This window comes from Monodelphis domestica, chromosome 2 (genome assembly GCF_027887165.1).
Source record: "Monodelphis domestica isolate mMonDom1 chromosome 2, mMonDom1.pri, whole genome shotgun sequence".
NCBI classification, from domain to species: domain Eukaryota; kingdom Metazoa; phylum Chordata; class Mammalia; order Didelphimorphia; family Didelphidae; genus Monodelphis; species Monodelphis domestica.
The window spans coordinates 537954505-537975591 of NC_077228.1; the positions used below are offsets into that span (position 1 = coordinate 537954505).

A 21087-nucleotide genomic window follows, 5' to 3' on the forward strand; every position below is an offset into this window, starting at 1 on the left:
CGACCACGATCGCTTCTTCTCTCGGCCTCCCGTCTCTCCCTTCTCCAATTTTCTGCCCAGCTGGTCGCCGGCATGATACTCCAAATGGCCCGGTCAGATCAGAATTGCCACCTGACCAGACCCTTCTCCTAGCTCCCCCGAGGTCCAGGCACAGTGACCCCCGCTGCACGCAGGACCCCCCCACTACAGACAGAGGATGGATTTTTAAACGCCCGAATGGAAACAAGGTGGTGGATGGCAGACAGCAAGGCCCCAAAGCACCAGAGATGGGCAGCGGCCCTGTTGGGGAGAGGAAAGAGCTGCAAACACAGGGGATGCCCATCAGAGGCGCTCTGTGAAAGTGAATGCTGGAATTTCCCTGCCGCAAGAGACCAGAGAAATGACAACACGGGGAAACTGACACAAGCCACTCGCTACAAAGTGAAATACACAAAACCGAGAAAATAGACGGGAAGCCTCGCGTCGATGTCAACGGCAGGAAGAGCAGCAACAAGGCTGGAATGTGATGAATCTGGGATGGCCAGCCGGGACCCAAACAGGGAGAGGAGAAGAAGACGGCGCTTCCCTTCCCCCCCTAATAAGACAGGAGGCCATCCTAAAGACATCGGGATGGGGTACTGGCTGGTTTTGTCCAACGTCCTGTGTTAAAAAGAAGTCTTTGCTCTAAAATGTGTTGGCTTATTGGGAGGGGATCCATGAGGGAATCGGTGCTTGAAGACAAAAGGGCACCCGGTGCTTGGTGTCCACGGGTCCCTCCTACCAGTCCCTGACCTACGGCGCAAGTACCGCCCCGGGACAGCTCAGGAAAACAGGATTCCCACATGAGGGCTGAAGGGACCTTGTGGGATCAAGCCAAGCCTTCACTGCTGGGGCCTGAAGAAGGGACCCCGTGAAGGGTGGCGCAGGCCGGAGGCAGGTCCTGCTCACTCTACAGAAAGCTCCGGAACAAGGGAGAAGATTCGGGCTTTTGTCTTCATGTCCTCAGACCTCGCACAGTGCCTGGCATGGAGGGACTTGTGGTTATTGCATGACAGGTCCGTGCACAAACATTTGGGAAATGCTTCCTATGTGCTAGGCACCGTGCCAGGCGCTGGGAATCTGAAGACAATAAACAGAAGCGCCATTATGGAGTTCTGTGGGCCACCTTGGGCGAGTCATTGAAATGCCTTCCGCCTCAGTTTGCTCATCTGAAAAAGGAGAGGGCTGGACTCTACTGGCTCTGGGACCCCTTCTGGCTCTGCGCCCAGGATCCTCCCCCTCCTGGGGATCAATGAACAGATCACACACACACGAGGGGGAGCCAGAAGCCCAGATTAAGGAGGTCGTCATTGAAGAAAGGAAAAGCATAAACTCCTGAGGGCTTCCTATAGGAGGTGGCACCGGACCTGAGCTTTGAAGCAAACAGCATGATTATTAGTCTAAGATTTTTGCCCCCCTCCCATCCCCCAACAGACGAATCTGGCAAATAGCAGCAGCAGCAGCACTCTGACTCCATCCTCGGCTCCCCCCGACCCAGCAGCTGGAATCTCACCCATTTCAGGGTCAGAATGACCGACAGGCATAAGAACATGCTTTTTCCGGGCCAGTGACGGCTTCCCTCCAGGAAGGAGGGTCGTTCCGTGGCGCTTCCCAGGCCGCAGGACTCGGCACGGGCCGAGGCCGGAGGGCACCAAGAGCGAAGGCTCCGGCCTCGCCTCATCTCCCCTGTGCATTCTCCTGCGGGGCTGCCCCGGGCGAGCAGAGCTGATGCTGCCCCGCCTGGGCCTGCAGAGCCCCATTCTGGATCCTGGCCACGCCGGGCCCGGCTTCCTCGCCAGCCAAGGACGGCCTCTATCTAATCCTGTTGGGGAAGACGTTCGGTGCCAGAGAGGGGAGGAAACGGGCGCGCCGCGGGCGGAGGGGGGCCTTCCAACGGGCAAAGATCAAGGTCACTCATGGGGAGCCTCCCCTCCCCCAGGGCCTCGCGAACACCTGCCCGAGCCAAAAAACGGGGGGCCGCCGGGCCACAGACTGTGGCTGGAAGGGCCCCGCCAGGGTGCTGGGCCACCCCCGACACGGAAGGTTCCTAGGAATGCCCCACCCCAGACAGACAGACAGACAGACACGCACACACTGGATTGGGCAGGCAGAGGCTTCCGCTCAGGCCAGCCCCGTGTCTAACAGCTCAGGGCGAGTCCAGAGGGACATCTCAGAGGCAGAACCGGGCCGGCCCACATGGCGGCAGGGCTCTTGCCCACGTGAGCCAGTGCGGCTTGCAGGAGGAAAGTGGCGCAGCCCCAAAAACACGGCCCTCCCACGAGAGCTTAATCCAGAGGCCGCTTATTAAGGGGGCCTAAATCAGGGCCAGGTTGGGGGATCGCCGGGGTCCTCTAACTCGGGGGCTATCCGGGGATCACAGACGTAGGGCTTCCAGGTTCAACCCCTCCTTTACAGACGTTCGATGACTGACTGGAGATCACCGAGCTCAAAGTCCTCGTCTCACAAAGAAAGAAACTGAGGCCGAAAGCGACGTGCCCGAGGCCAGGCTGCGGAAGGCCGAGACCTTTTCTACGCGTTCTAAGGAACGAGTCCGGGGTCGCGTCGCGGACCAAAGTGTCTCCGTTGTCAGCCTCCAAGGCAGCAGCCGAAGGGGAGAGCACGAGGGCAGAGGAGCCGCGATCCGTCCCAGGCTCCGGCGCTCTCCGCGTCCCCCTCTGTGAAAGCTCCGTTTCCATCCAAGGACACGTCCAGGAGCGCCTCTTGGCAGGGGCTGCCCAGGCCGAGGGCCGCTCTGGGAGGACAGCGGAGTCCCAGCCACCCGCCGCCCTCCACAGAGCGCGCCGAGGTTAATGCAGACTAGCACAGGCCGAAGGTCCTCGAGGCCCTCCGATCCGTCCGGCGGACGGAGGTGGACACGGCCCGAGAGATCGAGTCCAAATTAAAAAATGAATGTAAAAAATAAACAAGGGGGGGGGGCAAAGAACCCGAACCCCACCGAACGCCAACCCTTCCTTGCTGCCAATCCAGGGGGTCTGAAGGAGAACCACGTCTTGAAAGCCCTGCTTGGCCTCACTCGGAGCCCCTCCAGGAGGCCGCCGTTGGGCTCTGCTGAGGAAAATGCCCAGGCCAGAAAGCCGCCAGCCTTGAGGTGGGGGATCCTCCGGGGCCAGGGAGCCAGCCCCGCCCAGGAGGGGAGGACTCACGGCCGAGGACAGGTGCCCACGGCCTGTGGGTTTCCGGCCCCCACGGGGACCTCTCTTCAAGCCCCTCATTCGGGGTCAAACCGAGGGAGACACCGTGGAAATACCAAGGAGCAGCCTTCCTGGGCGGCGGGGCTGCACGCAGAAGGGTGCCGCCGGCCGCCCTCGTCGCCTCAGCAGCCACCGGCGGGGCGCCATCGGTCCTTGGGGACGAATGGGCGAGTCAGCACCGGACGCCTGCAGAACTGGGTCCCCGATGCATGGAAACGCAGAGCGGCGAGTGTCCGCCGGACACTCACTGGGAACGTCCGCCGTCCCCGCTGGAGCTGCCCAACGCGGGGCTCCTCCGCGCTGCCCGATTCTCTCCAATGTGGGATCGTCCCGACTTAACGCGAGGTGCCACCAGGGAGGAGAAGCCCCAAATTCAAGCGGAGGCAGCAAGTCGGCTTTCGGTCAGCAGAGGACGGAAGCCCGACGTCTCGGATGCTCCTTTTATTCTTAAAAATTCCCGACGAGAGCAAGAAGTAGGTCGGAAGGAGAAAGGGTGAGCCCGGCGTGTGCCCAGGCTCTGGGCCAGGAATAGCTCCTCAATCCCGCCGAGGCCCTGCTAAGCTGCCTAATTCTCCAGATCTGCTGGGACCCGAGGCTGGGAGCCTCCGGTCTGAATGTGGCCCCCGATCTCTGCGGGGTCGCCACTCAGTGCAGGCGCACCAGCCTCCCTCTGCAGCCACCGCGCACTGGCTGCCAGGATGCGCCCAGCAACTAGCCCTTCTCCGGCTCGGGCTCTTGGGAAGCCAAGCGTCCACCCTCCACGCCTCGGCTGCTTTCCTCTTCCCCAAAGTGCTTTGCACTCGCCAACCAGCACGCCATGATGCGTTCACTTCTCCCTGTGCACGCGGTCCTCCCCAGGAGGAGGGGAGATTCTCCTGGGGGGGGAGGGTCCCAGCACCTAACCCGGAACCCCGGCCCAACGCACACACGCCCAGGAGGTGCTTCATACGTGTTTGTGACTTAAATGGGACCCGCATGGAGGCCCGTGACCAGGGCAAGAAGGTCCAGCCTCCAAGGCTCCTGCCAGCTTCAAGGCTGCGATTCTCTTCATTTCTCTCCTCCAAAGGCAGAGGAATCCTCCGCACAGACACACACAGACACACACAGACACACACACAGACACACAGATAGACACACACTCAGACACACACAGACACAGACACACACACAGACAGACACACAGACACAGACACAGACACAGACACACACACACACACACCTGCACAGAAGACACAATTGGGCAAATACCCCAACGAAGCAATAGGAGGCCAGGGAGGCAGACACGACGGCCTCCCATGGTCACAAGCCACAAACGCCATGTGTCTGAGGGTGGCACCAGGCACCCATGCCCGATCCCCCCCAGCTTTCTGATCTCCTCCAAATGGAAAAGGAAAGGGGGAGGGGAGGCATCTGGCACTCCCACCAAACGATAGCAGGACGCGGAGCCCTCCTCTGCCCTGGCTCATTCGGTGACCTTAATACCTCCTCAGTGCTGGGTAATCCGGCTATATTAACTCAGCTGCCCAACACCCAAGGGATGCCCTTCTCTCTTCCCTCCCCCCCACCCGGCGGACTTGGCCACTTGGCTCAGAGAAGGAGCATCTCTTTGTCCATGCCGGAAACCTGTCCGGAGGCCTCTGGGCTCCCCGCCACGTGCTGCCCCTCAGCTTCTTCTCCAGCCTCCCGTCACGGGGAGGAGCTCTCCTTGGGGGAGCACCTAAAGCGTGCGCCGCCCTCCCTCCCCAGAAGCTTCCCCAGAGGGGGACGAGGAAAGCCGCAGAGCCGAAGAGCAGAGCAGCGAGGCTTGGCCACGGGTGACCCGGCGTGGGGAGGATTCGACGGAGCCTCCAGCGCTGACTCGCTCTGCGCGGATCAGCAGACCCCCAGCACCTCTGTGAGCCGCCTCTAGGCCCCCCTTCTGCCCCTAAATCAGGGGTTCTGAGGCTCGAGGCCACACGGCACTCACACACACACACACACACACACACACACACACACACACACACACACACACACACACACACACACGCTGCATTCCGTGCCCACGGACAGGCATACTCTAGGGAGACGTGTGTACTAGCTCCTCTATATGGGAAGCTTTTTTAAAATTTCAGTCAAGATTGGGGCAGCTGGGTGGCTCCATGGATGGAGACGGGAGGTCCTGGGTTCAAATCTGGTCTCAGACACCTCCTAGCTGGGTGACCCTGGGCAAGTCACTTGACCCCCATTGCCTATCCCTTACCGCACTTCTGCCTTGGAACCAATGCGTGGTATGGATTCTAAGATGGAAGGGAAAGGGTTAAAAATAGTCACTCAGTAAAGACTTCAGAGGAGCCATTCAGGCAGGCAGAGGGACTCGCCCACCCACACTTTCCTCCAGGGAAAAGGCTAATGCTGGGGGGGGTGGGGGGGGTCAAAGTGGGTCTCAGAAGCATCACTTCTTGTTTTGTCAAGGAAAAGAGAAGAGGAAAGAGAGATGGTGAAGAGAGGATAGAACAAGAGAGACAGACAGACAGACACAGAGAGGGAAAGGGAAGAGGAGGAGGAGGAGGAGGAGGAGGAGGAGGAGGAGGAGGAGGAGGAGGAGGAGGAGGAGGAGGAGGGGAAGGAGGAGGAGGAGGAGGAGAAGGAGGAGGAGGAGGAGAAGGAGGAGAAGGAGGAGAAGGAGGAGAAGGAGGAGAAGGAGGAGAAGGAGGAGAAGGAGGAGAAGGAGGAGAAGGAGGAGAAGGAGGAGAAGGAGGAGAAGGAGGAGAAGGAGGAGAAGGAGGAGAAGGAGGAGAAGGAGGAGACGAGAGATTGACTGTAAACTGTTCATTGAAACAAACCGAACACAAGTTGTTGGCATTAAGAATCATTGGGTGGCTTCCATCACTAGGTCTCTGGAAGGACGGGGCAGGCAGGCTGCAAAGGCTACACTGCTTTGAAAAGGTCCCCCAGCCTGGGCCTATTATGGCCTCGTTGAACCTGTTGGTTTCTAAAGATATTCTACCTGGTGTCTTTGCACCACTTCTTTGGGGGGGGGGGGGGGTAGATACGATTGATCCATGATTTGCCCCCACTAAATGGACTGTGGGGCCACCAGCTGAGGACAGGTAGGGGCAGAAGGGTCCGCAGAGTCCCATTTTGCTAAGGAGGCCCAGGAAGGCGCCATGCTGAAAGCACAGGTCTGAGAGGCAGAAGGAGCCTTAGAAGAGCTGGAGGGCAGGCATTGTCTGTATAATGGAGGACCCTGAGGCCCAGAAATGGGAAATCAAAGGATGGCATCATCATTAAGACCTCTGTGCAGATGGGAAATTTGCCACACCTGAGCTACATTCCCAGCATCCTTTTAAGCTTGGGCTTTTGGTAAAGGGCTGCAGGTGTGAGTCTCCGGCTCTCTTTGCTCTGCTCACTTGACTGAAAGAAGCCCTTTTCTTTTCCTTCTCTTGTGACTTATTATTTAAAAAATCCTCTATTTTTAATACTAGGAGCATTTGTTCATTTTTACTCCTACACCTGGAAAGTGCTTAGAAACCACCTAATCTAGTCCCCAGGTTCAACAGATGGGGACCAGAGAGAAGGCTCACCAGCTCATAGGATGGAGAGCTGGAAGAGACCTTACAAACCATCTGAGGAAACCGAGGGAGCTCCAGACTATGTGGAGATCTGCTCAGGTTACAAAATCTATCCCAAACATGTCTTGGAGAGTGTAGTGAGAAGATCCCCTCAGCCACCTAATAGCGGGGGACTGGGCGATTCACTGACCTTCTGCTGGCCTCAGTTTCTTCCACTGTAAACTAGATAGCATCTAACACTCTTCCAGCCCTCTCTCTGGCTCTTGATAGGATCCAATCTCCTCCCTCCCTCCCTCTCTCTCTCCCTCTTTCTCTCCCTTTCTCTCCCTTTCTCTCTCTCTCTGTCTCCCTCTCCCTCCCTCTCTCTCTCTCCCATCCCCCTCCCTCTCCAGAGTTTTCCAAAAGTCTTTAATAGCTTAAAACTCCATTAAGCCCTTTAGGAAACTATGTATAAATATTCATCAGATCCAGGTTCCTGTCCTCCAAATGCACATCCAGGACATGATTCAGGAAACTATAAATTTACAGTAAACAATGTGACCAGGCTGCCTAATGGTTAGGCGTCTCTGAGGAAGTCAGCAGGGAAAGGGAAGCGGGGAGTGCATTGGCTGGATGGCTAGATTTGGAATTATAAAGACATGAATCAACTCCCACTTCCAGTTTGGAGCCTTCCTTTCTCCTCTGGAGGGGATACCGCCTGTAGCACTGATCTCACCTTACTGGGCCAGTGGAAGGCTCAAATGGGATTGGGATTGTGCGTGTGCAAAGTGCCTTGAAAGCCTTCAAGCTCCCTGGGAAAGCCAGCACATTTTTCTCAAAGCCTATTGGAGACTAAACCAAAAATAAACTGGTCATTCACTGACAAAGACAAGGTCTCCTGGAAACGGGACGGAGTCTGGAGTTGAACTGAAACCCTTGGGAGCCCCGACTCAGAGCCTTTAGGGAAGTCTGCCTCACTTCACCCCAATGGATGCATGAGTTAGAAGGCATCCCCAGTGATGCCATTTGGGTGTGCACCAAGTACAAGAGCACCCACCAACCAACTCCCTCTGTGACCCCGGCCAGTCCTTTTGTGGGTCTATGTGCGTCCGAGCTGGAGGGGGCCCTAGAGATCAGACAGAAATAACTCAGGTGGAGAGGGGTGACGTGTTCCGCCAAGTCCCGGGGAAAGGGGCAGAGTCGGGATTGAAACACGGGTCATTCTGGTACTCTGCCTAAAACACCGCCATGGCTCCCAGGAGCCTCAGTTAGCACATCTGCGAAATGGAGGTAATAATCCGAGTGTGTCCCCTCACGATGGTGGGATGGGACACAGAAGGACCCATGTCGGATAGGTTCAAAGGCCAGAGCGGCTTCTGGGTGCCAAGCCCCGTGCTGGTTCCTGGGGTTCAAACTCCTGTGGAGGAGGAGGCTGGTGGCGAGGACGGCCACTCAACAGCGAGCACAGCAGAGATCATGCTCTGAAGAGCTCCCCAACATTTTGTTTTCAACTAGGCGGACAGCAAAGTCTGCCCCACAGAGGACGCTCGATCCAGACCGGCACCTCCAGATAGTCGAGGAGCCTTAATAACAGCTGCTGGACTTCTGCCTTCAACCCAGGCAGGATAATAATAATTAATAATAATAATAACAACAACAGCCTGCTTGTGGTCAGTAGGCGCCCCATAAACGTCTGTTGACTGTGGTCCCCATCATTAGGCTCAGAGAACTTGCCTGCCACTGAGGAAGCTCCTTTTCTAGCATGAGAAAGGCAGGCAGGCAGGCAGGCAGGAAGGTTCGCTTTTGTCTCGCTGGGATCGGATTTCAATTCATCTTTAATTTCTTGGAAATTTAATGCATTTACTAAAAGCTAAAAAGTCAGTTCTTAAAATAGTTGCCGAAGATCAAGATTCGCCTTTGCAGAAGCCAAGAAACACAGAGCGCGCTGGCACCCTTCCCGCCACATAGCGCGGCACAAAGACGGGGACCATTCCCCAGGCGAATGTGGGAGAAGGGACGGCGGGGTCCTGGGGAGCTTTGCCCCGAGACGAGCCCAGAGAGAAGGGGAGGGCAAGCACAGCCCTTAAAAGCCACCATTTGGGGCACACAGGAGTGAATCGGCTCTGGGTGAAGTCAAAGCACCCAGCGCCCTCATTTTACAGATGAAGAAACTGAGGCCCGTGTGGGCTAAGCTATGAGGCCACGGCCACACAGGGAATAACCTGTATAGAAATAAAGTAAGATTTGAAGCCGGGGGAGGCTACACCTCCTCTTCGGGCCAGGTCAGTGACTCCCAGCCTCTCCGAGACTCAGTGTCCTCGTGAGGAGAACGAGGGCATTGGCCAGGCAGCCTCTACGGGCCTCCCCTTCCAGAGCTCTGGGCACTGATCTTTCTGACCACTGAAGGATATTCCAGAGGAATGAAGACAGGCAGAAACCCAGCTGGGAACTCGGAACACGGCGGCCATTTCGGCAGAAGGAAAGTCCTCGGCCCCCCGAAAAGTCCCGGCTGCTCTGCGGCAGTGACGGGGCGCTCCGGAACCAAGCTGGGCCTCAGGCTCTGGCCGGACTCTGGGTCATCCCCAGGACTCTTCCAGGCCGTGCCCGTGCGGCCTCGGACCGCAGCCATTCCAGAGCCTCCATCCCAGCCAGCCTTGGGGTGCCCGAAGGCCACGCCCCCTCCCCAAAGACAGGAGGGAGCCCCCAAAGCTTTCAGCGTGCTGCCGCAGGGCCCCCCGCCAGCGGGATGTTTTCATCCTACGCGATTGCCTGGGCTTTCCTCCGCTCACCTCTTTGAAAGCCCCAGTCTAGCGCCTGAGCACTTAATTACTGTTTTCCTCCCAGCGCTATGATTACCAAGACGGGAAGCCCGGAGAGCAGGCCGGAACTAGGACCCAGGGGCTGGGTGGGAGGAGGGGGAGGGGCAGCGGGGGAAGACCAACTGTTTGGGGAAAACAAAGCCACCGTTTCCGGGGTGCCCACCCGGCACAAAGGGCAGGGGACAGAGGTGGCTAGAACGGGGACAGCTGGCCGCTCTTGCAGCATCTCGGGCTTCTGTGGAGCCAGACTTACTGCATCATCTCCCCTCTCCGGGCCTTTGCCTGGCTGCACCCCTGCCTAGGATCCGCTCTCCCTCACTTATTCCGCTAGACCCACTCCCCGATTTCCGGGGAAGCCCTTCCGGCTAAGCCTCCCACAACTCCCGGCCCCTGGGGAGGCATTTTCATTTCTGGGGCCACGAGAAATGCTGGCGGGCAGGTGGGTGCATTAGCAGTCAGGCCAGGAGAAGCCCGCACTGACCCTCGGCCTCCTCTGGGCTGGCCAAGGACGGCCCCCGCCCTCCAGGAGCCCCCCATCCAATGGGGGAGACAGCAAGGAGACAGGCCTGGAGAAGAGGAGGACGGGGAGGCTTCCTGGCGGAGGGAGGCTCTAGCGGGGGGGCCGCTGACCCTGGGTGGAAGCGCACCCATCTGGGAGGAACGTGTGAGATGCCTGGAGAGTGGGAGGGGAGCCGGAGCTCGCCCTAGGAGAGGCCCAAGCAGCTAAATGAAGGCCCCGAAGCTCACCGCTCTCCCTGGGTCAAGTCCAACCCAGTCCTTGGACACAGGAGGAAACCGAGGCCCAGAGAGAGTGACCTATTTAGCCTGCATGGCCAGGGTGGGATCTGAACCCAGAGCTTCCTGACTCACGAGCTTTGCCTTTTCTTAAAGGCGGACAAATGAGAGAGAAGGAAGCGGCATCGTACAGGAAGGCTCACTGGCTCTAGCATGAAAAGAACTGAATTCAAATCCAACCGTTGCCACTTAGGCGCTATTCAGCAGCGGTGGGCAAATCACACACCCTCTGACCGATTTCTCTCTGTGGAAAAGGAGGAGGCTGGCCTCGGCCTGAGAGTGGTGGGATCTGTGGTAGGGGCCTTTACCTGTGACCCCAGAATGCTGGGACATGGAGCCCTTCCCGGAGGGGGTGGGGGAGGCACAAAGACTTTGCGTCCCACCAGCTGCTCCCTACTTCCCCCACCTGGCACACCCCCTCCCTGCCTGGGGAAGTTCCCGCCCTCCAGAGAGCCCCCAAAGTGACTTGGGGGGCTCAGAATCCTGGGATCTTGAACTTCCATGGAGTCAGAGGCCGGGGGGACCAGAGACGGAGGCTGAGGCAAGGGCAGAGGGGCTGGGGGGGGGGTCAACCCTGTTCCACTCCCTCCCGACCCTCCCAGGACCTCTGTAGGAGGGGCTGCAGCCTAACCCCAAATCTGGGGCCCCTCCGCTGGATCTTCCAGGAGCCCTGCCCCGGGGTTCATCACAGGGGAGAAAAGCCCCCCCATGCCTGGCCGCCAGAGCTCGGGGTTCAGGAGCAGCTAGGCCAGGGCCACAGCAGAGGCAGGTAGCTGGGACAACTGGGGGGAGGGAAAGGCCCCGGGGGCACAGAGAGGAGCTGCCTGCCTGCCAGGCCCAGCTGCTCTCAGGGTCCCAGGTGCCAGGGCAGGAGGGAAGGGCTTGAGCCGCCGCCCCCCCCCCCAGCCCCCTCCTCCCCAAGGACACGGGCTGACCTTTGTGCAGGGATCCTCCGCTGCTCTCGCTGCCGGCGGCTCTCTTGAGGCTGCTGAAATAGCCCCTGGAACGGGGGACCCTGCCGTTGGGGCTGCCCGAGGGGCTGGAGGCGGCGGTCTCCCTCCGGGCAAAGATGCCGCTGAAAAAGCGCAGCAGCCGGTGCTCGGGTGGCCCCAGGGCCGCCCCGGAGGGGGCCTGGGCACGGGCTTGGGCCCGCGGGCGCCGCTGCAGGTCGCTGTTATCCAGGGTGCGGTTCTTGCCTTTGCTGCGCTCCCAGCGCTCCAGCTCGGACAGCCCCCGCGGACCGCCGGCGCCCAACAGCACCTCACCCACGTCCAGGGTGTTGCGCTTCTCCGATGGCGGTGGTGGCTGCGGTTCGACAGGGTCCCGGCCGGGGGCGGCGTCCAGGGCGGCCCACGGGGGCTCCCCATCCGGCGGCCGCTGCAGCAGGCAGCCCGCGCTGCGGTGGTGGCCGACCCGGGCCAGGGCCCGAAGGCGCAGCAGCTCCCCGCCCGGCCGCTGGCGGAGGCTGAGACTCCTGCGGAGGGGCCGGCCAGCGGGCTCCAGCTGCTGCTGCGGCTCCTGGTCGGCCCCCGGGGGTCCGCTGCCCGAGGGCTCGGCCGTCCCGGTGTGGAACGCTCTCTCCGCCAGGGAGGCGTGCGGACAGGGCTCGGGCCCAGCGGGTCCCTTGAGGCGGCCCAGCTCCAGCTGCCCGGTGCTGCGAGTCCGAAAGCTGCGGGGACTGGGGGGCCGCTCGGCTCCCTCTGCATCCTCGTCCCCGTCCTGATCCTGGTCCTCGACCTCCACCAAGTCCTCCTCCTCTTCGTCTTCGTCCTCTTCGTCCTCGTCCTCCTCCGGGAGCAGGCTGCTCGCGATCGGAGGAGGGCGCCGCCTCCTCCGCGTCGGCCGGGGGTCTCCTAGGTCCGAGGGGGGGCCCGGGCCGGGCAGCGGCTCCTTCTTCACCATGGTCACGGAGATGCGGTAGACCGTCTTCCTCTGCGGCGTCCCCCGCTGCATGGCGGCGGGCGCGGGCCCGGGCTCGGGGCTGCTGCTGCTGCCGCCGCCGCCGTCCAGCAGGTACATTCCGGCTCCCAAAGCTCCCGGAGGGGGCTCAGGCCGCCCCCTCCCGGCCCAGCATCCCGGCCCGAGTCGCGTCCTCGGGCTCCTCCTCCTTTTCGCGGCCCTGGGGTTGGGGCGGGCGATGGGGCTAGTGCGGCGCCCCCGGGCCCGGGGAGGCCATGGCCAGGAGCACGAGCGCGAGCGGGGCCGGGGGACTGATGGACTGAGGGACCCACGGACTGGCGGGCAGTCGGCCGGGGCGGGAGCGAAGCTCGGCGAGCCGGGGCCGCCGCCGCCGCTGTCGCTGCTGATGCCGCCGCCTCCTCCTCCTCCTTCTACTCCTCTGGGGCGGGCGCCGGGGGCGGGGGCTGCGCTCAGGCTGCGGCCGGGGCAGCAGCTGCTGTAGCTGCTGTTGCTGCTGCTGCTGCTGCGGCGGCGGCGGGCGCTGCGGGTCCCGAGGGCGGCCGCCTCATTGTCTCGGCCGCCTCCAGCTCGCTGTGGCCCGGCCCGATTCGGGCCCAAGGCGCCGCCCCCGGGACTCGGGCCCAGGCGGCTAGGGGGGGCCGGGGGCCGCGCGCGGGCTGCCCCCGCCCAGCATCCTCCCGCGAGCACGCAGGGCGACCAGTCCCCCGGCTCGGGCCGAGCGAGGGGCGGAGCAGAGCCGCAGCCGCCGCGAACGAGGGAGAGCGAAGGAGAGAGCGGAGCCGAGCAGAAAAGCGAGCGGCCGCGGCGGCGGCGCTGAGAGAGCTGGGCTCGGAGGGGAGCGCGGCGGCCGCGGAAGCGCCGGACTGGATTCCCGCCGCAGCTGCGGGAAGGGAGCCAGGCGGGAGCCGCGGAGGAGGCGGAGGCGGAGGAGGAGGAGGGCCCCCTCCCCACGGAGAGCAAGGATGCGAAGCACCAATAATCCCCGAGACGGAAGGCAGCACCTGTTTAAGGGCTTCAGCATCAGGGAGGCAGGGGCTAGTGTGGTCCCTGTTTTGCACTTGAGGAAACTGAGGCAGGCTCACTGACTTACACAGGTCACACGGACTATCCACTGCCCCACCTAACAGTAGCGAAAGAATGAATGAACACATATTAAGACTTTCCTGCGGAGGACCTGGGTTCAAATCTGACCTTAGACTTCCCAGCTGTGTGACCCTGGGCAAGTCACTTCACCCCCATTGCCAAGCCCTTAGACCGGGCTACTTTGGAACCAATCCACAGTGTGAATCTCCTTGGTGGGAAGCACTTTCCAGGAATGGCAGGGAAGTGGCCGGAATAGAGGGTGGGCAGCCTGGGAGCCTGCCCTGAGCGGGCAGGAACAAAGCTGTGCCAGCCTCTCCCCTCCGGGCTCTCCTGAGAGCAGACTGCTTTGCCTTTTGGGCTCTGACCAATGAAGGGGCAGAGAAGAACCTGCGGGGTCCCCCATTCAGGAAGCAGGGAGGGCCGGGTGTTGTAGACCCTCCGGAGGCTTTTCTATGTCATCTTTGGGGCCGGAGTGCCAGGCCTGGACCCGGCTTCAAGCCTGGCACTCCTTCCGTCCCAGCCCTCATCTCTCAAAGAAGACGACGAAGAGCTCAGCTTTCCTGCTGGCAATGGCAGGAGGAGGCCTGCTTGGGGGCAGCCTTGGCACTGCAATACCCGCTTTGCCACCCAGATGTGACCTGGAGCAGCCCCTGCCCAGGAGCCTTTGTAAAACGAGGGGCTTCTACGGTCTCTGACAGCCCAAACCCCAGCTAGGAGCCCCAAAGCAAGGATGACTTCAGGTGAGAAAAGGCAGCACTGGGAGGGAACCTGCAGGCTCTTCCCTCCCTCCCTGCCCACATCAGTGGTAACCTGTCCAAGGGCACAGGTTGAGGAGCCACATTTGAACCCACAGCCTCTCCCTCCACTGCCAGGGCCCCATCACTGCTCTAGGCATGGAGGGAGCCTCAGAGATTGTCCCCCAAAAGAGTTCAATTGACTGGAGAAGGGGGGCCCGGAGGTGTGACTCCCCCAGAAGAGGCTGGCCAGAGCCTGGCAGAAAGCACTCAAAGCCAGGCAGGGCCAGTACGGGCATCTCTGGGCATTTCCCAGAGCAGGAAACTGAGGCACAGACACAGGCCATGTGGCTGGTGGATGGTGCAGCAGGGCTGCCTCCCTTTCCATGCCACCTGGGGACCCCGAATCTCCAGACGTCTTACAGGTTTTAAGAACGGCGGTCCTAAAATGGGCCTCGAAGACCTGCCCAGCTGCCGCCAAGGAAGCAGCTTCGGGAATGGGGCTGGGGGAAACTCCGCCCCTCACGCAGCCCCGCCAGGTGCTCCGCGAGGGGCTGGACCCAGCGCCGGAGGCTCCAATCCAGCGCCACTCCAGGCCGGGCTTTCCCTGCAGCCATACTATTAATGTGGGCTAGGATTAGGCAAATCCATTTCCCCCCACCTTACAGGACCCAGAACGTGTCCGGCAGTCCCTACCAGCTGCCGGCCCGGGGATCTCGGGGCCCTCCGGGATGCTGGGCCCACACTTCTCCCCACCCAGCCCTCTCGGGGTGATCAGTGGTTAGGGCCCCGCGGAACTCCCCAGCCACGCGATCCCAAGGACCAAGGGCGGCCCCTCCCCACGTCCCCAGAGACTTGGGCTGCTCCAAAGCATGGTCAGTGAGCCCCAGGCTCTCCCCCGAGCCGCCCGCCCAGGCACAGCACCTCTAGGAGGCGGCTCGAGGGAGCGGGGAGCCCAGCCCTGCCAGGGGGCGCCACCTCCCTCTACACGTCCCCCTCTCCCCAGCTCCCACGTTCCGCGACGTGGCCCCAACCAGCCCAGCTTCCCAAGGCTGTTTACTCCCCTCAACTACCCCGGCTGTCCCCAGAAAAGACCCATTTGTGGAATCCCGGCCCTCCTCCTCCAAGATGCCCCCAGGTGTGGGGGCGCCTCAGTCAATCCGGATCAGCTGTATGGACTTTCGAAGGATGATGGCCGCACCGGGGCCTCCTGGGAACCTTTCCTGGGCTTGGACCTCTCCGTGTTCCCCCCCTCCCCCTCCAGCTAATCCAAATCAGTAGTTTGGGAAACTGTGTGGAAATCACAGAGCAGGTGCCAGGCCAGGATGCTTGGGGCTTCCCTGGTCCTGGGAGAGGAGGCCAGAAACAGGAGGGGAGAGAGGAAAACCCGCCCGCTTCCGGGCCATCCCGGGGCCCTCTCTGTCGGGGGCACGAACATCCTGTGAAACTCTGGCCCTCTTCCGCGGCCCTCGTCCCCCTCCCCCAAGCGGCCCTCCATCCCTGGCCCCGTGCCAAGAGCCGGAGAGCACTTAGAGTGGGCCTCTCCTGTGGCCCCGAGCGGAGAGGTGGGAGACGGGCTCTCGTGGCCCCATGAAGAAAGAGAAAACCAAAAGGAGGGTCCGAGAGACCCTGGACCTTCCAGCGAATGTGAGCGGCTCCTCCACAGCCATTTATCCACAAGCCCTCATTGCTCTCCACGCCCAGAGGAGCCCTGGAGGGGGCCCGAGTCCCGGCAAGAGTCGGCCTCCTCTTCTCCATGCCAGGCGCTGCCCAAAAGGGCTGGGAGGGCTCTGAGGGCTTCTTCTGCCTCTGGGCCAGCTGTGAAGTTTGACGTCCTACCCTGTGCGGACATCCCGGGGATGACAGCCAAAATGGTCCTCATGCCACCATTAGGCCAGCCACACGCACCCCCCGCAAAGGACAGCCTCCTGCAGAAAACACACAGTGGACACGCGTGCACACAGCACATACGGAGGCAGACACAAATCGATCCATACATGTACACGTGGGCATGTAAATGCACATGTATGTAATTATGCATGTTTGCACATATGTTTTTCTTAATTTTATTTCTGTATTCCCCCAATAGAACATAAAAGTCCTTTAGGGCAAGAGATTGGGGGGTTGTCATTTTATACTTCAAGTCTGGGTGAGACATCGGACCCAAGTAGGTGCTTAATACTGGACAGATGGACGGACAGATGGATGGACGGATGAGTGGCTGCCTTCAAGGACGTTACATTTTCAGCCTCGGTATAAGGCGGGGGTTGGCCCGGATGCCCTCTGATGCCGTCTAGACCGAGAAATTTAAGAATTCACCCAGTGACAGGAAAGGAAGCCTCGCCATCAGAGCCGAAGGAGGAAATCGTTGTAATGCCCACATTTGTGGGGAAAAGGAAAAGTTCTGGGAAATGGACCTGCCTGAGGTTCAGACACTTCACTGACCAAATTTCAGGAAGGAAAGGGGGGGTCTAGGCCCTGGGCGTGGCCACGCCCCCAGCCTCCTTTCCTGCTGATGGAGGGACGGCCAACCACCTAGTGAACATACTTTAAGTCACTAGACGAGTGAGGACCTGACTGGAACCAACATGGTGTTCTTGCCGCCCGCGTCTGCTCTGGGAAGGGATGGCCCCGGCTCCTTTTGGAGCCTGGCTATTCAGGAATATCGGCTGCCAAAAGGGCTTCCAGGCCAGGTCCGTGGCCGGAGGCTAACCATGGGAAGCTTGGGAGAGAAGGGCTCCCTCTCCAGGGCCCGCCCAAGGGAGAAGCCACATCCATCCTTTCAAATACGGAAGAAAATTCAATTCAAGCCTGGACTAAGTCCCTTCCAGGTGCCAGGAAGCACCAGAACTACAAGGAAACAGTTCCTGTCCTCAGGCCGCTGACCTTCTGAAGTCAGCATTACCTAAAGTCCAGTGGAGGGAGTGTCAGAATTGGGGTAGAGAGATCAGGAGTAGTCCTGCCTCCACCACTGCGGAGGGAGCATGATGTACTTGTGAGGATGCTCGACCTGGAGTCAGAGACCTGGATTCAAATTCCACCTGCCACTTTTACCTTTGTGAACATCTCTCAAAATACTGTCCCCTTCTTCTCTGTCAATGCCACCCCCCCCCAGGGCAGGCCCTCATCCTACATAACACATAACAGATGTTAGTGGGTCTGCCTGCCTCAACTTCCCCTCCTCTGGTCCATCCCCAATTCAGCTGGCAAAGAGGTCTCCCAAAAGTTCGGGTCTGATGACATCTTCCCCTATTCCTTCAGCTCCAGGGATGCTCTCTCCCCACCAGGAGCAACAATCAAATCCTCCCTTTGGCAACGAAAGTCCTCTACATTCACGGCCACCTTCCCTCCCTTTACAGTCCCCCCCCCCAGCTTACACCCCCACCCCAACAGACTCAGATCCAGAGACACCGACCTCCTTGCTGTTCCTCGGGCAAGACACACGATGACCCCATCAACACTGGGAAGACCATCGAGGCAAACAAAGGAAACGGAGTGCTTACCCCCAAAGTGAACAAAGTAGAAAAAGGACCCAGAGGTTCAAAGATAATTTTTGGTAGCAAAAAGCTGGCAATTCAAGGGGACCCCTCCGCTGGGGAGTAGCTGAACAAATCAGGGAGTCAAGTAGCCATATAGTGGAAGTCTTGTGCCATGAGAAAAGATGAAGGGGCAGAGACACAGTGGGAAGGCTCCCTGGACTGATGCCAGAGAAATGGGCAGAACCAGGGGCACCGTGTCTGCACTAATAATCCCCACACGGTCAAGACAAGCAGCTTTGAAAGACTTCGTGAGTCTTATCAATGCAGAAAGCCCCAGGATTCCAGAGGAGCTCCTGACAGAGAGGGCAGGGTCTTGGGGTGCATGGCTGGGTATGGGACAGGCAGGGGATTTCTGTTGGTCATGGGGGTGTGTTCTTGAAGCTTTGCTAGCTTCCGGCTGAGGCAGGTGAAGAGAGAAAAGCAAGAGCTTGTCTATTCCAAATAAAATAAAAATGTCAAAGCAGAAACAAAATGGTTCAAATTGCTGCTGCCCAAGCTTGGCCACAAAATGAGCCACGAGAAGGCAGCCCCTTCCCTTCCCTGCAGGTGTGGAAAATGGCACCCACCAGCCCTTCCATGGGCGGGTTGGCGGTGCTGAACGACTTCGATTTTGTCCTTCCTTACAAGTGGGCGGCGGGGGGAGGGGGGGGTCCATGGGAAATGGAAGAAATGGGAAAATCAAATATATAAGTGACTTTTTAAGCACTCAAGGGAGCCAAGCAGCCTTCCTCCCCGATACCAACAAGACTCGTGCTTGTTGAGAAAATCGATGAATGAGTAAATGCCAGCCTCTGGATCTCCTAGAAGCTTCCCAATGCATTGGTGAGTGTGTGACTGGCCCCACTCAGGAAGGGAATTAATTGGCATGCCAGGGATTGAGGGGAAGCCTAAAGGCATCATCAGTGCCGGCCTTTTCTTTTTAGTCACACAAAGACGACAAAAGGCAAGCGCCAAATTGCATACACAAGCCATTAGAAATTATAGCCTTGGTGAAACAACTCCACTGAGCTGAAGGATGACTCACCCGATTTTCTGATAGTAAGCCTTCTGTTTCATACGTTAGAACCCGGGTTCAAAGCTACCTCTGCGCCACTGACTGATGGGGACTGATGAATCCCCTGCTCCATTCTTCCTCCCCCAGTTTCCAGCTCTGGGGCAGGGTTGGCAGGAGCCCAGATCTCTGGAAATCAAAGGAATTCCTCCAGCCAAAGAAGGAGGAAAGTTCTACCTGACTGCCCACTCCCCAGCTGCTAGGTGTGGGTGGGCAGGACCTAGAAATCAAACTGCTTCTGTGGCTCTTCAGAGCTGGTCCTCACGTGGCCAAGAGGACTGGAGTTTGTCTTCAGAGGGGAGCCAGATATGGTCTACGGGAGGATTCCACTCAGCTCAATCTAGCTACACCCGTATAGGATCCCACTGGGGTTTCCAGAGAGGCCCGAGGAAGGAGGAAGCAGCTCAGAGGTTATAGATAGCCAGAAGAGATATCAGAGGCCATCTCGGTCAATCCTTTGCCTTAACAGATGAATAAACTGAGGCCCAGAGAGAGCACCGGAACTCTGATCAACATCCAGGAAGTCAATCCAGTGAGAAGGATGAGCTCCTTGTGGGCAGGGACTTTGTTGAAGCCTTGGCACAGGCCACCCATAGAACGTCGCCATCTGCCCCAAGGCAGCCTTCTTTAGTCTCTCTCTGTATCCAAGGCTTTTAACAGCGTTTGCCTGGCACAGAGTGGAGCTTGGAGAAATTCATCCAATCAGAATGAGTGATTTCAGGGCTCCTGACTATGTGCACAGTGAGCAGAAAGAATAACATGGAGGAAGAACATGGTAATGAAAAGGACAACCCCAAAAGACATCCAAGTTCCAGAGAGTTGGTGAGGAAAGCCACCTTTGGTCCCCTGCACGTGGTAGGATGCAGGAGCAGAATATTGCTTATTGCTCTTGTGACGCATGTCAAAGTGTTGGTTTGCACCCCGTGCCTATCAGATCGACGAATATGACAGAAAAGGAAAATGGTAAGCGGTGGAGGGGACGTGGGAAAACTGGGACACGGATGCACTGCTGGAGTTGTGAACCGATTCCACCCTTCCGGAGAGCAATTTGGAACTCAACTGTGCACTCTTCGAAACTCCGCAATAGCTCTGCTAGGTCTACACCCCAAGGAGATCAAAAGGGCCTACGTGCACAAAAACACTGATGGCAGCTCTTTTTGTGGGGACAAAGAATCACAAATGGAGGGGGGGGTCCATCAACGGGGAGTGGCTGAATGAGTTGTGCTGGTATATGGTGGTGAAGGAGAACTACTGGGCTGTAATGATCTCGGAAAAGCCTGTAAGGACTTACATGAACGGATGAAAAATGAAGTGAGCAGAACCACAGAGTAACAGCAATTTAACATCAATACTGTGCAATGACCAGCTGTGAATGACTGAGCCATTCCCAGGAATACAACGATCTCAGGCAATCTCAAAGGATGAACGATGAAAAGTGCTATCCAGCTCCAGAGGAAGAACGGATGACGGACCATTTATAACCATTATAAAATTTCTTGCCTTCTCAATGAGGGGGTGTAAGAGAATTTGGAACTCAAATTAAAAAAAAAAATGAATGTTAAAATTATTTTTACATGTAATTGGGGAAAAGTAAAATATTAAATAAATGGAAGAAAATTGTTGGTTTGATTGATTGAGTCAAAAAGGAAAACCAAGAACTAACAAAAGGTTTTTTAAAACCATAAATTGTACCTGAGAAGCGTATAGGGCAGGGGAAGGTAGATAATTAAATAGCCGCAGCTCAGCCTGGCACTTGGTATGCTATATAAAATCATTCTCTCATCCTCTATTTGCAAGCAATTGCCAAGACCTGCCAATGTCACTTCTGCAGCATCTCTCTCTCACACTGCTCCCATCTTGGAGGAGACCCTTAGCATCTCACACCTGGACTACAGAAATAACTGCTGGGGAGGGCAGGGAAAGAGTCTGTCTCAAGTCTCTCCTCCTCCAGGCTATCCCCTATTCAGTCACTAACATGATTACCCTAAAATGCAAGTTGGATCATAACAATCCCTCTGCCCTAAACCCCACCAACACACACACACAGTCTATAACCTGCAGTGGCTCCCTATTGCCTCCAAAAGCAAATACAGAATTCTCTCATTGGCATCCAAAGTGTTTCATGACCTGCCTCCTTCTACCTCTTCAGTCTTCTTTTATCTTACACCCTACCATGTACTCTTCCTCCTGGCTGCTCCACAAACAAGACCCTCCATGACTTGGCTCTGAACATTCTCTGTGACTGGCCCCCAAGCTTGGAATGCTCTCCATTCTCTACTCCAACTGCTGATCTCCTCGGCTTCTTTTAAGTTCAAACAAAAACCCCACTTCTCCAGGAAGCCTTTCTCAACTCCACCTGAATTCAATACCTTTGCTCTATTGT

The 21087-nt window shown here is 58.4% G+C and overlaps 1 protein-coding gene across 5 annotated transcripts in view; it reads right to left on the reverse strand.

The window, feature by feature from the left end:
* Positions 1 to 21087, reverse strand: part of AGAP1 (ArfGAP with GTPase domain, ankyrin repeat and PH domain 1) — a 540592-nt gene that overhangs the window by 355349 nt on the left and 164156 nt on the right. For 2 of the 5 annotated variants that reach the window (XM_056820094.1, XM_056820095.1), the window contains exon 1: positions 11313 to 13299. The exons of 2 other annotated variants lie outside the window; for them this stretch is intronic. In XM_056820094.1, the coding sequence (XP_056676072.1) occupies positions 11313 to 12396 (1084 nt within the window). In that variant the 5' untranslated portion in view covers positions 12397 to 13299. Of the gene's footprint in view, positions 1 to 11312; positions 14933 to 21087 lie in introns of those variants that run through there. One more of the 5 variants, XM_056820096.1, reaches the window with a different exon arrangement.